Consider the following 17,292-nt stretch of genomic DNA (forward strand, 5'->3'; position numbering starts at 1 on the left):
ATTTATATTATGTATGTATCATGCTGGTTTTTAAATAATATTTAATACTATTAAGTAAAATCTAAAGGCTTTATCTATAACTGTAGCGGTAGCGCTGTAGCGGCAAAACATCGTATCGCTACTTAATATGTAGCGGGAGCTACAGCTACCGCTACAATTGCTTTCATGTAGCGCAGCAGCTTTTCTGACAATCCCATTCATTCTCAAATCGACGATATTTCCATACAACCAAGGCACACTTGACACGCATTAGCTTAAAAAAGAAGCCAAATCAATTTGCAATGATTAAATGATCATCTGTGGCAACTAGCCATTACAAAGCATTCTCCACAAGATTTCTATTTTTTAGGGCAGAACAGAAACTACTAGATCTAGCTCACGACAATTATCGCCTTGAGATGACGCTGTATTGGTTGATTTACTAAGTTAATTAAAATCAAACACTAATGTATTGAACAAATAATTCAAATATAACGGACATTCTGTGATATGCCGCTGACTTAGATGCGCTCATCTTGACTAAGTGACGTACAACTTCACACAACAGCTTCAGGAATAAAAAGTAATCACTGATATTCTCACAAACAGTTTCTGCTCGTTCATAAAATTTCAATCACCCAGTAAATACACATATTTCACATTTAACACATAGAAACACAGAAATAAATTTGGCACAGCTTCCCTCGTTGCCGTTCCAAACTTCAACTGCGCGCGCATAGGGTGCGTCGCCGCTGCCGGACTTGAATTTTCCGGAATTAGCAGGCAATTCGATAATTTGCATACTACGATACACATTTAACATTATATTTACTCTACAGTTTAAAGTCACCATCTCGAGCTCCTCGGTCAACGATATATTGATACTATTTTTACACGTTGAAATGAACGTGACACCAGGGCTTATTGAAGAGTAAAATTTGTGGCCTATGGCTGCGCCCCCCAAATGTGCTGGGAACCTTAGTAAAGCCCCCCGCCCCCCCAAAAAAGCTGACAAGTGCGCACGCCACAATGTAACTAGCGTTAGAGGTACTCCCACCTAACGATCGACGGTGTAGCTTTACCTGTATCGTATCTCTCATATATTATCACTCCGTAGCAGAATAAGTTGTATAAACGGATGGATTCTTACTTATCCCTCACGAACTTAGTCAACAAATCCTTGTCCTCAGGTTCAGGTATAAATAAGTACCAAGGCTGGAGGCGCATGAACGTGCCTCCGGACACAAATCACGTAATATTTAACCTCGTTTATGGCAGTTAAGTTAACGCTCCTGACCTCTTAGCGAAGGTCGTTATAGCATCTACCAGTGATCCTTAGCTTTCGCAGAAATATGATGAACTAACCACTTTCCCGCCTCCTGACGGCCTAAACTTAAGGATATCTTGATTGTATCATCACGCTCATGTACAGTGGCTCGCGAAAGTATTAGATACATTGCAATTTTCATCATATCTCAAGTTAAAGTGCGAGATTTTTTTATAATATTTGGTCAGTATATTGCTAATGGTGCTAGAAACATTATATAGAAAGGATATTGAAAATTATGCATTGTTTAGATTTTATTCAACAAATAGAAAAATTAACCCACGCAAAAGTATTGGGTACATGTTCAAAAATAAACAAATATAACTTTTTTGAAGTACTCAAAATTCGCTTTTCACTTCAGACGTTCCACTAACCTCATAACGTTATCTAATTGGCCAATCAGAGCAGTTTGCTATTGTTTACGAGATTTTGTGTTCCGGTGAAGATATTATTCAGCTTCGTCTTTAAAATCTAATTTTAAATTGCTAAAACTCGAGAGTTGGCGACAGACTTGCGTCAAAAGATCATAGATTGTCACAAGAAACGGAAGGGGTATCGAATAATATCCAAGGAGCCTGATCTATCATTGAGTACAGTTGGAAAAATCATCAGGAAGCAATCATCCTGATCATCCGACCTGAACAGCACCAATATATTTTCGGTGCAAGGTATCTAACACAGCGATGATAGAACCAATAAACTTTTACAGATAATAACAATATTTCAGATACTAGATAGACTATTTTGTCGAAATGTTTCTGAAATAGGCAAATATGGTAGTGTGGGTTATGAAAGAACAACTTGGAACATATAGCTTTTATAACATAAATTTGAATGATGAAATAATGAATTACATTCATTTATCAGGTTCAGGAATAAACATGTGCGAACGTTCTATTTGATACTGGCCGACATTTAATACGCGGGTAACAACTCTTGCATGGCGATGTGGTGTTATAGATTCTCTTTGATTCTCGATGTAATAACTCTTGCATGTGGTGTTATAGATTCTCTTTGTCTTGAAGTTTTTATATTTTTGCAATTCTATAAACCACTTAATAAGATGCAGTACTGGCTGGTTAATGCCTGCTATTTAAGAATCATATGTTAAACCGTATTCCGTCATTTCTGTTGTCTTGAACGCATTTAGTAATAATAAAACCAATGAATTATTATTATAAATAGCTCTTGAATTCCCATATTTTGCATGAAACACAAAACTTGTATTTGACTATATCATTCAAAATCTTGAAAAAAATAATACTTTTTTGTCTGTAAAATTGAAATATAATCACATCCATTTAAAAATCAATTTTCATTTTTGTTCCATTCCTCACACACTATCTTACTTTGCCAAATAAATGTATGATAAACCTGATCATAAAATAAAAAAGTATAAAATTTCGCCCAACACAATTAGACATTTGCGAAGGAAAAATTGCAATGCCAATTCAACCTTACAAGCCAGGACTGAGTGTCTGCAATCAATCCCAGGTACAGAATCCCATATCCTGGTCCCATATCAATAATCCCACCAACAGAACCATTCCAGTTCAGGCTCATCCTGCGGGATGAGCACGTAGGACACGGAACTATGATCATTTGACAATTCACAATCATTGTAATAGCTTGGGAGTATACGGCTCCTAAAAATGATTCAGCTGGAAGTTACAGAACAAACTGACGTCGCAGATACACCTTAAATACGCTTGAACTAATGTTGTACGGAACTGGTGTTGTAATCATGGGATTTTTTAGCAAGATAAATTTTATGCAGCCTTACAAACTGCCCTCGGGTGAATGTAAATGTTGATATGCAAAGTTTGTACGGAATAATGGTTATGGCATCGTTCTCGAGTAATCGTCATGAAAGGGATGTATATACATTAAAATGAGCTGAATCCCCTTATGAGGCCTTATGCTAATGATAATTCAAATAAATTATTAAATACTCTGTCTAAGCTAATTAAATAGGTACGAGTTCAATTTCAAGTACTGCGTCGGATTTACATCATTCATGAAGCTTTTTCTTGAAATGCCTTCACCAAAATGACGAAGTTGCGTAAATGTTGTCATGACAAACGCGTTCTCATGGCATCAAGCTAGGCAGCTTGCTAGGGTACCTCGTTGGGTGCCCTATCATATCCCTAGTCCCAAGCTAGGGAGTCCTAGCAGATCCAAGAAGGAGAATATTGCTGGAGAGTCAACAATTCATTCGGGCTATTACCTTGTCCAACAATTGAGTATTTTCACAATGAAATAAAAATTCCTGTGTGGACTCAACTGAATATTGTAATGCAAAAAGTCGCATAAAAAATTAATCCAAATATTCTCATGAATTTAAATGAGAAATATGATTGTAAAAATGTTTTTTCCCAGTTCCGTTTTACATTACATTTGTCATCGCATAATAATACAAAACTACTCCATAGAACGTAACTAATTAAGTAATTGAAAATACAAACAGCCTTTCTTACGACGCCGTGTAGCAGAAGGAGGTTGGTGTGATTTGGTCCGAGCTCACTATGATTCTCTGAATCTGGTCCAAGAAATGGCAAAAGCTAGTGAATGAGTGTCCTGGTAGATGTGATTGATGTGCTCGAACCAGACAGAGCTGGATCTGGTGAATGAGTGTCCTGGTAGATGTGGTTGATGTGCTCGGACCAGACAGAGCTGGATCTGGTGAATGAGTGTCCTGGTAGATGTGGTTGATGTGCTCGGTCCAGACAGAGCTGGATCTGGTGAATGAGTGTCCTGGTAGAGGTGGTTGATATGCTCGAACCAGACAGAGCTGGACCTGGTGAATGAGTGTCCTGGTAGATGTGGTTGATGTGCTCGGTCCAGACAGAGCTGGATCTAGTGAATGAGTATCCCGTTAGATGTGGTTAGATGCTGTTGGAGTGCTCAGACCAGGCAGGACAGGGATATTTCTTCACGCAATTTTGTTTTCCTCCAGTTAATATCTTCACGTAGCTGTGGTAACGAGTCGGCACCACGTACTTCAGCATTCTGTTGATAATGACAAAAATTAAATGTTTAAAGTTATTTTGTTTGTGATGTATTATTTTGATCGACAACAATTATAAATTATTGTCACCGGTAGTGTTGATTCGGTACGATAAATAGGGATGCGTAATGATGCTGACCAGATTTCAACCAAACGCTACTCGTGATGTGGGTCGTGGCCAAGTCTCACCTGGACGACAAGTATGTTGAGAGACGTCGATGGCCAAGTCTCACCTCGTACAAGTATGTTGAGAGACGTCGATGGCCAAGTCTCACCTCGTACAAGTATGTTGAGAGACGTCGATGGCCAAGTCTCACCTGGACGACAAGTATGTTGAGAGACGTCGGTGGCCAAGTCTCACCTGGACGACAAGTCGGGTTGAGGAACGGTAGCGGCGGCCTCGCACAGCATCGCCGCAAAGCAGGTCTCATTCGACAGTACGGCCGTGACGCGTACCGTCAACTGTGAGGGTTTAATGCATAATATTCACATTACCTGAACATTAAAGCTTACATTTAACTGCTGAAATCCTAACTTGACACCTGCGGAGGTAATACAACTGAAAAATTCTGATTGCTGCTTACTGCGTGGTTTAACATAGAAATAATTAACAATAATGTAAAAAGCAATCAACAAAATGGAGTCATTAATTGGGTGCCAAAAAATGGATAAAATGATATCAAGGCTTGAAGCAATATGAGTGCTTTTTCTGGGGCGCGTGCCGGATGCCAGCTTCGCCAAACTACACACTTAGGTAATCATATTCCTCGCAGTGGGTAAGAACGCTAGAGGGAATAGAAGCCAATGAAGTCTAATTCTCAAACCATACCGCCGTATGTCTGCAGCCACTGCTGAAGCATGCCCAAGTTAAGCGTGGTCATATTGCATCTGGCCCAGCTTATTCCCGCCAGCCTCTTCTGGCCTAACCTACAAACATTGCAACATTTCTCCACCCAAAACGAACATGAGCGCACCTAACCTAATCTCATTGGTTGCTGGAGGTTAAAAAAGAGAGGCAAGTGAGTAAGTAGAGCCAGTTATTGGCTGCAAGAAGGTTGTGAGTCTGGGCATCGTGAATAGGTTAGGCCAGAAGTGGTTAGGCCACAGTAGGTGAGGCCGGATGCAGAACGGCCTGCGTATGAGCGAGTATGCTGAAGATTTGGTTGAAGACCTACGGCGCGATTATCTTTAAGCAGGGTTTTACTGGTGGGTATTACGGTGTTCCAGCGTAGACTGCGGCTTCTATCTCGGAGGCTGTGTGAAGTTGCTGCATGCTGAGGCTGTGCGTTGGCTCCATGGCTTATTTAAGAGTTAAATTTGTTGTTCTCGGCTGCGCCCCCTTTTTATGCCTTAATACCTTTTTTGTTCAATACAACGAGCAGAGAAGTTGGTGCAGATAATGACGAAGAATGCCCCACACCCACAATATGCTTGTTAGAATTTATTGCTTCTGACAGATAATGCTCAATTTCTACAACATGCTGGGGAAATTTTCTAGATTCTGACCGACAATATTCGACAACAACGACACGTTGGGCACAATTTTTATTTTCAAACTGTTAATGCTGGAGTACTGGATATGCTGAAAACTTTTGCTGAGTTACATGGAAATGTGGCTTTATATTTTAATAATCTAAAACTTCCAATCTGAATTTTGTCTCCGGTGTCATTTCTGTTCCTAACGCCCCATTTCATCCACTGTTCTCATTTTGTTGGTGAGGATAATCTTCTTTCTCGTTCAGCGCATATGCGTCCGCACCAACCTGTAAAAATGAGTCGATTGCGTTCAACGCAGGCTCGATGTTTACATCGTCAGTAGCGGCTCTCTGATTCCACGATGATTGCCTGCCTGCTGCGATGCTTGCTGCGATTGCGTCGATGCCATCCGCGATAGGGTTCACGATTGGATTCACGAGCGACGCGACGAGCCGCGGCGCCCAAAGTTGCAGCAAGATCATCCCAATAAAGATGGTGATGAGGATTAGTGGCGGTAGAACCTGTAGCATGAGAATAGAATGTAGTAGCGTTTTGGCTGGGAATTTATTGAAATGAGTTATCTCGTTATAAATCAAAGTGATGTCTGTCCTATGGCCGGTAAGGTGAGAAGCGATAACATTAATCAAGGAAAAATTTTCTACCGAGGTTCAGATGGCCAAGAATCACGCATCACCAATTGGTGGCTCAGATAAATCTTTTAATTACTCATTCCTCTTTTTGAATGTTACAGTACTCATTCGATCATTCTATTCGTAGCATATATTCACCATGAGCATGAAATCAACGATGAATGAAATACACGGCTGCGCGAAATGCGCCTTTTTGGAAAAGTACATTTGTGAATTATATCCCTCCTCACGGTATGTCCAATTTTGTTCGGATATTCTCAACGTAAAATTGATCGAATTGGTAAATTTATTACATTCAGATTTGCGAAAATGTATACTTCGTTTCCGAAAAACGATTATTCAGAATTGGTTTTCGTACCATAAGTTCTTTCTTTTTGGACTATTAAGTCAAGTGAAATATTGGGTACCCAGATTTGGCCCACGTAGCTGAACCAGTCACGCAGGATGAAACTAAGAATTTATCACTCAAAACAATGAATGGCTCTATGGCCCAAATAGAGTACCATTGACCGAAAAAACATTGCCGGAAATTTGTTACTTACTTTTTTAATGGCGCATTTCTTTTCTTCTTTTGTTTGAGGTTTTTTCTTCTTGTCATCTTCTTCTTTTTTTTCTTCTTCCTTCTTAGGCATTTCAGAAGGCATGAGTGCATACATCACGGCGGGCTGAGCTTTATATGATTGTGTGGGTGGACCATAGTTGGTTGATGGCGCACCATAGCTGGTGGGTTGTGAACCGTGACTTGGTTGTGCTGGTGCTGGAGAACCATAGGTGGGTTGGTGGGAGGCGTAGCTCTGAAGGAGGAAGAGACACGAATGATGAATGTCAGATATGAAAACTCCAACCTTAACTATTCGGACCTGGGAAAATATTTTTAATATACCCTTTAGTGCTCAATTTTCTCGAGAGTACAATACCTCACATTGCATCCAATCAACATTACTGAAATGTATTCACCTACAAAATTGGACTGGAGACATTTATATCCACCCTATTATAGCCCAGCCTCAAATCAAAGGCGATGTATTAGTCCAATTAATGAATGAGATTCGCACATAAACAAAAAATACATCATTTTGAAAGGCAACATAAACGTCCAGCTGGATCATTTGAATTTTAAGTCGATCAATGGTATTTAAGTCCATAATACCGTCGCAATGGATGGCTTAAATCCATTGCTACCGTCATCGTAGAACTTGAGACAGGATGGAAACTTTTTGTTTATAACGCCAATTGTGATTAAAACTATTTGTTGAGATTAATTCGCCTATGATCGCAATAATTCGATCGCACGGATTAACTCTATTTCATAGATGTTTTGCCAAAAGTGAATTATTTTTAGTTAAAAACAAATTTAATTATTTGTTCGAGCCTCAAAACTCGATGCAGACTACGCTAAAATTAATTGTTAATCAGCGTTGAACTTGAGATTTACGGGAATTCAGCGGAAAATCATGGCCCATCATCATTATTCAGTACTTACAGTACTGAATAGTACTTCTGTAATTACTTCGCAATTGTTAAGGAGCAGCACGCTCTTATTGCCTTATTTTATGAGGTTACCATTATAAGCAGCACGCTATTATCACTGCATTTAGCGTTTACTTTGGTGAGATTATCCACGCTTCCCAGGATTAATAGAAATGCTATTGATATTCATGCTTCGCATTTTAACAGAATCTCGAACGGAATATAAACAATATATTGCTAAACTCGAGAATAACTAAGTTTTGAATATTTATTAAAATTGCTATTGATTAACCAAGATAAATCATAAGGCTATGATCTAATAATAATAATAATAATAATAATAATAATAATAATAATAATAATAATAATAATAGCGGTTTCATCGTTTATTAGGCCATAGGCCTTTCGCCGATTCTTAACATGGCAGAACATCCACAGCTTGTTGCGATCTCGAACTCACAACTCACTGATTCAAATTCTGCTTTAACCGCCCGGCCTCCTTGCCGATTATAACCAGAAACTGGGGCGCAGAGCTGGGATCACACCCGCACCTCTCTGCGCCAATCCTGGTAGAACTGTAACCACTGGGCCACCCTGTAATCTAGCACACACCGCAACAGGTGTTGCAGACTAAATAAATCAGCCGAGTAAACTCTGCAGACTATAACTTAACGAAGCAGGCTCAGCAGACTACCACTCACCGACGCAGGCTCCTCCTTGCCCTCCCTCCTGTAGGTGACGTAGGTCGCCTGCTGCGGGCTACCCAAAGCAGCGCCAGCAGCGACCACCACCAGCAGCGTTGGGAGCAACATCTTCACTGAAATCATCTGTCGGGAAAAGGGTTTAGAATAAAAGGGTTACAAAAGAGGAGAGGTGGGCTAGGATGTTATTGGGGGATGAAGTAAAATTATCATTACAGAGAAAAATTTGTTAGTTAAGCAAAGGGGCTCTTCTGGGAATGAGTCATTCCCAGTTACTACCAATCATTATCGCTCGTCGTGTAATCCAGAAAGCATAAGCTGGTGAGTGGTGACACACAGGATGGTGGTGGTGGTGACACACATGCAGGATGGTGATACTGGTGACACGCAGAATATTGGTGATGGTGACACGAAGGATGGTGGTGGTGGTGTTGACACGGAGAATGGTGGTGGTGGTGGTGACACAAAAGATCTTGGTGGTGGTGCCACAAACGCTGTCCTTGATTTGAAATCGCAGTAACAAAACATCCAGGGGCCATACCATACCTTCAAAACTCGCTAAGTGAGCGCAAGTACTTACGCTCTATTTTCTTGTCTATGATTGGTGGATTTTGCTTGAAAGGCCGTCAATGATTTGCTGGTGAACTTATTATCTCTTAAATTTTTTTTGAAATGTAGGCCCTGTGCTTGTTTTTTTCAGAATATATTACGACAATGCACAATTAAAAGTATCCAATATTTTATAGCTTAGCAACATGAGCATCTGGCATTATGAAGCCTTCACTATTCCGTACGCGATTTAAAATAGGATCTCGTTGTTAACATCGAGTCAATCCCTGAGTCCAAACTCAAGGCTCCTATACTTACATTTGCTGTGTGATGTAAGTATTATAAGATATGAGAATGTTATATAAGTTATATATATGATGTAAGTTACTAAATTGTGAAGTTCTATAAGTGGTTCGAGATGTGCAAGCAGTATAAGAAATTTAAGAGTTAAGTTGTATAAGTTTTTATTAAGTTAAGTTTTCATAAGTTAAGTTATGAAAGCGGTATAATTTATGTAAGCGTTAATTATATAGGTTACTGATGTATTGCAAGTTGTGAAGGTGGCATAAGTTATCCATGTATAATAAGTTATATGCGCATTACAAGTTATGTATGCAGTATAAAGTATATAAATATTGAAGATTACGCGAGTGCTATGTGTAATTTGGGTCATAAAGGCGTTCCCTCGCACTTTGCTTGCTTTTCTCAGTTCATTTGATGGAGCGATCGCTCGACTGCGCACTCGATTACACGACTCACAAAAAATCAGCGATTCCGAACATAAAAAGACACACGATATTTCTGTGCGTATTAAAATAAAGAAACCATGTTCATATTTACAGGGAATATTGTTCAAGAAAATGATTGATACTTTATTCTAATCCTAACTGTTCCTACATTTATAGAAGGGATTTTCAAAAATATTCAAGAAACCGTTGCTATTGGTTCTAGCTGAGCATATGCTTTATTTTCAGATTTTTGGATGACATTTTTTTAGAAGGTATCTGGTAATTTATTAGAATCAAATAATTATTTATTCGGTTGGTACAGCAATCGTTAAAGAAATAATTAAGATCAAATGCTCTCGCCTGCAGCAATAACTTCTTGTTCATGCTCCGAATCTCTTACTCTGAGGTACTTGTCACCACATGCTCTGAATGGAGATTCAGCACAATTTGCAACGGAGCACATGCGAAGCTTTTGCAAGTTTATAATGAGATTTTGCTAAAGATTCGTTACAATGATCAGCAAACGACGTCAGTTTCTGATCTCCGATTTTGTCTTTTGATTTTTACTTGAACTTGCGGTCAAGTCGTCAAGTTTTTATAATAGTTTCTGATTACAAGTGATTGCTGCGTCACTAAATGGCCGGTGCTAAATGAATTAAATGTGAATTGATTGGTGATTGACTGACTTTGATATACTTATGATTGTCTGATGATTTTTTGAATAATTATTTTATGGTGATTGATTGAATGATGATTATCTTGTGATTTATTAAATTGTGATTGTCTGGTGATTGGTTATGGACATATGGGACCTAAATGGTGCTTGAATATCTGATCGTCGCATTGTAAATTTTCCTCACAGATTTAATCTTAATTAATCCCTGAAATTAAAATTTTATGGTCGGTATTAATTTGGCCATGGGCCGCATTTTCAAAAAAATTACGACGAAAGAATTAACAATTTGATTTTATCCCCTTTAACAATCAACACCAAATTACAGAGTCAAAGATTCAGTTTCTAGATATTTTGTAAGTAAAGTAGGCATTTAATTTACAAAAAATAAGTGAATTGATACCATATTAAAGATGGCGGAAATTCGAACAGTTATCTTCAAAGTCGACCTTTTTTATGTTGTGAATGTTTTTAATGATGAATATTTTAAAAAATCACCGTAGAAATATAAAGAGAGCGAAGTGGTCCACTTCGTGTGGGTTCTGCACTTGGCTACACAAGGAGCGTTGCTGTGTCTGTACTGAGCAGACTCATCTAAAAACGCAGCTTTTATAGCTCAGTCTTAACCAGCAAACATGTATACCTTCGACCTAGACCAAAAAACTATGAGGTAGAGGCCGGCTCGTAGGCCTGATATACGATCGACTTGCCACGACCAGTCGCAGGTTTAGCATATGATTGTTATGAGTCCGGGCCGGTGGCGGTATTAGTGTACTACCAACTGACTGCAAAGATTTAGGTAGGAATACCATAGCAAAAGTTGATTAATTTCAGCTTGCGGTTCAGGTAAAAATATCATAGAAAAAGTCGTTCAATTTGCCCACACTGGCGATGAGGATTATTTGCATGCCATCGAGTAAGTGAAACGTAGACACGATCTGCCTTCTGACCTCGCTGATTTATCGACATTATTCATGTGAGGGGATAAGTTTGACGTATAATTATTTTAATTGCATAGATAATCAACATATTCGCAAATGATTACATGAAATTTGCAATACGTTCATCACACACAACTTGGAATAATAAAACATTCTAAAAAAATTGCTTCTGAAGTCTGAAGTCTTTCTGAATTCTTCTGAAAATTTTCATATTCAGTTAAAAGAGCCAAAATTTTAATTAATTAAGTCAATAAAATTATGTCTGAGATTTAAAGTTATATATCGCATTTTTAATTAGAATTGAAACTTCGAAAAACGACTCCACGGGTGCTATTTTAAAAGGTATTTACAAATCGTTTTCGCTATTTTTCCAGCGTTAAATGTTCAACCAAATAAAAAAAGAATATGATTGAAATTCATTTTAATTGTGGCACATATGAGCATGAGTACAACATATGAGCATGAGTACAACATATGAGCATGAGTACAACATATGAGCATGAGTACAACATATGAGCATGAGTACAAATCAATTTGTCATTTGTACCTCCTACTGTATGCTAGTATGTGCATCGGGTCACAATAGGTTCCAGGTAGAAATGAACGGCTAGCTCAGTTTCATGTCACGCACAAAGATAGGAATGAAAATCGCCTGAAATATTATTGTAGAGCAGGCCTAATTTTGAACTAGCACTGTGACCCGGCATTGCGTGAAATATACATAATATTATAATCTCTGTAATTTAAAAATACCGTTATCATGCAGATTGTCATATTTAGTTTTGTCGTCTCAAAAACCGTCAGCTTTACTTTCGTATCCAATCGAAAATGTGGAAACATGCAAACAAATTTTTAAAAATGCCCCGTTGCAATCAATACTTATCACAGAACCCCCATTTTTAATTCCCAGTTTGAACCCGGAAACAAAATTTTTTCGTTATTGGATTAAATTGAGCGTAACAAATTAAAGATCACATCTCAATTTCCTTATCCACTCATCCCCTCCCTGTCCTGAATTGTCTTATGATTCAACCGCTAAGAATTGTATTTCAGAAACAGGGAATTTACCGACACCTTGAGTATCATGGATACGCGCGACAAAAGCTCATGTCAACATTGAAGTCTAAGTGGAATGTCACTGTTTTGATCCTTCCCAAAATAAGAGGATAGATTTCCATAATTGAAGACCAGAGCATGCTTTTCATTAATAATGTTAATTTATTTCCATAATTGAAAACAAGTTTGGCGTAGCTGTTGAGGCGGATGTATTAAGGGGACCGTCTCGGTGAAAAATCGAAAATTTAGGCTTTTCCGTTTTTTTATCTCATTTCGTAGCTGCTGAAAGTCGCGTCTAACGCACCAAACTGCATGTATGTTCGTTCTCCAGTTTTTGCGCAAAGCAATTTTAAACATCTATAAAATGAACATTTTTTAAAATATGTATAAAAATTTCTTTGAAATAAATCTGTACATATAAATCATTTCTCTCGTTAATTACAGAGTGTTTGCACTCGTTTGAAAGCAATAAACAAGACGCGTTCAACAAAGCTACTACATGCATGTACATGCAATAATTTTTGCGTAATGCAGTTATGAACTTTTATAAAATGGCCATTTTATTACAATATCTACAAATTTTCATATAAAAATTGTATTTATAGATCATAATTAGCGTTAATTGCTAAGTGTTTGTCCTCGTTTAAAAGCTACAAGCGATGCGCGTTCAAGAAAGCAAATATCACGGACGTATATGCAATAATTTTTGCGCAGTGCAGTTTTGAACTTATATAAATGAATTTTTTATTTATATATACATAAAAGTTCCATTTATAGCTTATTATTCACGTTAAACTGGACAGGAATAAGTCTAAAGAATCGTGCTGGAACTCTAAATGCAAATAATTTGCGATGGGGAAGCTTGGGCTACAATATGAAAAATTTTTTGGCTTATTCTTCTTTTTTAAATAAATTTTACTTTATTTGGCAACCTTGAACAATTTAAATATCCAAAAAACGCCATTTTAAAAACTTAATAACTACTACAGTATTCAAGCTGATTTATTCTTTATAGCTGATTCTTTGCATACCATTCGATTTGTAAAGACCATACCTAGCGACCTAGTGACTCTAGGGCCTCGTTTCTAACTTGTGCATTGTTTGACTTCTATAGGGGGAGGAGTTTGGGTGGGGAGGTGGGAAATGTGGAAAAAGAAAAATAAACGCGCATGAACGAAAAACCATTAGGAAAATCGAAAATTGAGGCTCTGAAGCCGCTAGATAATGTTGTAAAAAATCGAATAAAATGTGCCTCGATATTGTAACAAGTGACTTGCTAAGGTTGTTCTTTTTTTAAGTACCCCCATTTTGCCCTTTTCTGTTAATTTCACGTTTTCTTTCATTTTTCAAAAAATTCATACGAGCAATTGTTTTTTATTTTACCTTTTACGTATGTGTGTGAAATTTCAGAAAGATCGGTTGTTAAATGAAGAAGTTTTTCCGGGACCGAGACGGTCCCCTTAATACATCACTTCAACAAACCCATTCGTCCTCTGCGCGCTCGGTGGGGAGAAGCTAGCAAGACCACGCGCGGTGGGATGAGCAATCTAACCAGTTTTAGCTCTTGGTGGGACAAATTGTGTTTCAATCAATAAAAATGAAAATCCGTTGTTCTGAATTTAATTTTTGAGTACCATTTTTCGCGGTTTGCCATGTACAAATTTGGATTACAGTACGCGAGATATCGTCATGTGGAAAATTTTTTTAAGCAGAGTTCCTTTAGTTGGTTATCATTTAAAACAGTGTATTGTTGAAATTTGAATATTATATTAAATTTAAAAAACTAAAATCTTACAGGGATGGACGACCAATTTGGAGACACTTTTATACGCAGCTGGATAATTGTAACTAAGGGAAAACTTTTCAATGATTTTATTCTTTATAATACCATTCGAGCCTCAACTTTATCTCGCGAAACATGGAGCCACATTAAAGATCAATCAAGAAACCTAACCATTTTTTAAATTTATTCTGCGGGACTATGAAGCCTCTATAACTTACACCAGCGATTTTATCTCAACAAAAACTCTGCGGTGCCTCTCCTGCAGGGCAACGACTGTAACGCAGAGAAATCGCGATCATTGCGAATTCAAAACGAACGAAGAGGGGTGACGGTTTTGGATTTGTATGTGCCCAGCCCTGGGATTTTTGAGTTAGATCGGGCGTGTAGAAGGACTGATGCTCGTGACGGGTCGTATATCTATCAATGTGAAATTAAAAAGGTAAAATTTATTGTAATTGTGATTATGCTGTAATAAATTATAACAATCTATGACGCTTTTAATGGGAACGCCTATTTACTATACCCGTAAATTGTGAATCTTTACAAGCAAACGCCATGGTATAAATGATTCATAAGGATATTATAGCACAAGAACATTCATATTTGTTTCCACAAAAGAGACACGACATTTAGCAGGTCAATCTGAAAGCTTAATGTCCAAATAAATGGAGATTAATGAGAGCCTCCTGCCACATCTTCAGCCCTGCACTGCCCAAAAGGTTGATGCCACGAATCTGAGCGTGCGCAGCCTGCAGATGCACTTCCAGATTAGCACGCTGATCAGACGTCGCATGAAGCAGCCTGCAGGAGCTATGCCAACGAGGGACGAAGATGCAGTTCCGGGCAGACAGGGAAAGCCTCCGAAAGTGTTGCCTACGTGATAGAACCTTGGCTCGTTGTAGAGTCCCTTTAGCTCTCTACGTGTTGGCTGAGTTTAATTTTGGACCACATGCTGGTAGCTTGCGACTCTTTTTAGGAACGCCAGCTTTCTAAAGGACCTTGCGGCGACTTGGTTTGCATCACAAGAGAGCATCAAAGAAAGGCCACAATTATTACTGTCTCGCTTGATTATTGATGGCAGGTAGCTCAACTCTCTGAATATCCAGCGTATATTAAACGAGGGGATGTAACTCGCGCGGTCAAGCTATAATCCCTACCTCGGCAACAACTGTCGTGCAGGTTGTTCCTTTATTAAATGGAAATAACTTGTGAAAAATATCTGAGCCCAACAGAATTTACTGCAGAAAGCGATCAAAATTTAGATGGATGTTATGACCCATAGAAATTAATGTAATTTAAATTTTAATATAGAAAGACCCACGAAATAGTAAATAAGGCACTAAATTCAGATTTGAAAACAGTCTCCAATGTTTGGGAGTCACTATTTTACGTATCTTGCAACACTTATGCTAAATGCAATGAAATAAATAATCATCTCTTTATCATGACTTATTTCCGAAGCATTTGTGGATATATATAATTGCTCAATTTTGCGAATAGGATGCAGGATCTGAATTAAAATTTTTAAACCCGATTGAAAATAAACGCTACAAATTTATCAATGAACTTTAATTTAGGACGAAAATATCCGAGCTTCATGATTGATAACAACATGATAACCGAGATTTGAAAAGGACAGAAATTTAATAGAGAATGTTCAAATACGTGCAACAAGGATAATTCCAGGCTTGAAGGGCAAGTCCTATGAAGAAAGATTGAAGATTAAGGACGTCTAGTAGCTACTTCAAACTATCGCCAGTCATGAAAAGATCCGGTCAAATGACACGAGTTTAGATCTATGAACAAGGCACGAAATGGAAAAGAATCGGCGACAGGCCACATCAGGCCTACATTTCAGCGCCGACATCATTATGTTATGTTATGTTATGTTATGTTATGTTATGATAAAGAATTGAAAAAGAAAGCAAAAAAACGTTTCCGCGCCAAACTCTATCGTCAGTTCGACAATCCTAGAAAGCAAACACAATCATTTAATAATTTAAAATTAGGAGTCAGACATTTAAATCTAAATGATTAATATTCTACCATTGCACATTTCTTAAAGCCTCTATTTTCGAAATGGAGATGACTGCGTACATAAACCTGATGATTGGAATGCGTATTCTATTTGATGATTGTAATCGAGAACTTTAATTTAAATATTATCAAATTTAATGCGGTAAAGCACTGGATTACTTAAAAGAATTGCCGGCCAATTCTAATAATTCTAATGAGAATGTCTTTAATCATCAACAGATTATATAGAATCCACTTAATGCCTTCCATGATCAATATGAAAAATCAATGAAACGTTTTAGAAGATTAGTTTTATTGTAATAGTTACAATGCATCTCAATACAGATATACGATTCTTTCTTTTTCTACAATAGTCGACTGTTAATGGAGCAAATTGAGCGAATTTGGGACATCGATATTAATTGAATGGCCGTTGGCGACCTGCTTGATGGTTTGCCGTGGCGCCAATGCCGATACCCTCGCCAGTAGCACTAAATCTGCTGGCCTTCAATGGAAATTATCTATTTTAAAAGCAAAACCAAACCACATATTACTTTCGAGATCAAAGCAGTTCGTTTTGATCACGCAGTTCTGACCTACAAATCGTAGTTCTGACCTACAAATCGCAGTTCTGACCTACAAATCGCAGTTCTGACCAGCATCATACGGTTTTTGATGACGAGCGGCGAGGAGTGTGCAGGTTGTGCTGAGTGGCTACTTATGTGGCATTGACGATTGGGAAAAAGTTACTGAAGAATTGGAAGTTAGAAAGTAGCAGGTATTTGTATCAAATTACTGATTAAGAAATAACTACAATACTTTAACTGACTTGACAATATCTGAATAACTCAGAGCAAATTTTTCTCCAAAATTTGTTGAAGGGAATTAAAAGTTCGGTAAAAACGATCTCAAAATTACTCAACAAAACAAAGCTTC

The 17,292-nt window shown here is 37.9% G+C and overlaps 1 protein-coding gene across 1 annotated transcript; it reads right to left on the minus strand.

Annotated features, from left to right (window-relative positions):
• Nucleotides 1-1,827: 1,827 nt before the first annotated feature.
• On the minus strand, nucleotides 1,828-10,323 carry LOC108677472. Its single transcript, XM_018165693.2, has 6 exons — nucleotides 10,288-10,323; nucleotides 8,611-8,736; nucleotides 6,982-7,233; nucleotides 6,077-6,310; nucleotides 4,675-4,775; nucleotides 1,828-4,315 (listed from the first exon to the last, which is right to left on the minus strand). Exons 2-6 carry the CDS (start codon nucleotides 8,734-8,736, stop codon nucleotides 4,192-4,194), a joined length of 837 nt encoding a protein of 278 aa, XP_018021182.1. The 5' UTR covers nucleotides 10,288-10,323; the 3' UTR covers nucleotides 1,828-4,191.
• Nucleotides 10,324-17,292: the final 6,969 nt, after the last annotated feature.

The sequence above is a fragment of the Hyalella azteca genome, unplaced genomic scaffold, assembly GCF_000764305.2.
Source record: "Hyalella azteca isolate HAZT.00-mixed unplaced genomic scaffold, Hazt_2.0.2 contig10432, whole genome shotgun sequence".
Lineage (NCBI taxonomy): Eukaryota > Metazoa > Arthropoda > Malacostraca > Amphipoda > Hyalellidae > Hyalella > Hyalella azteca.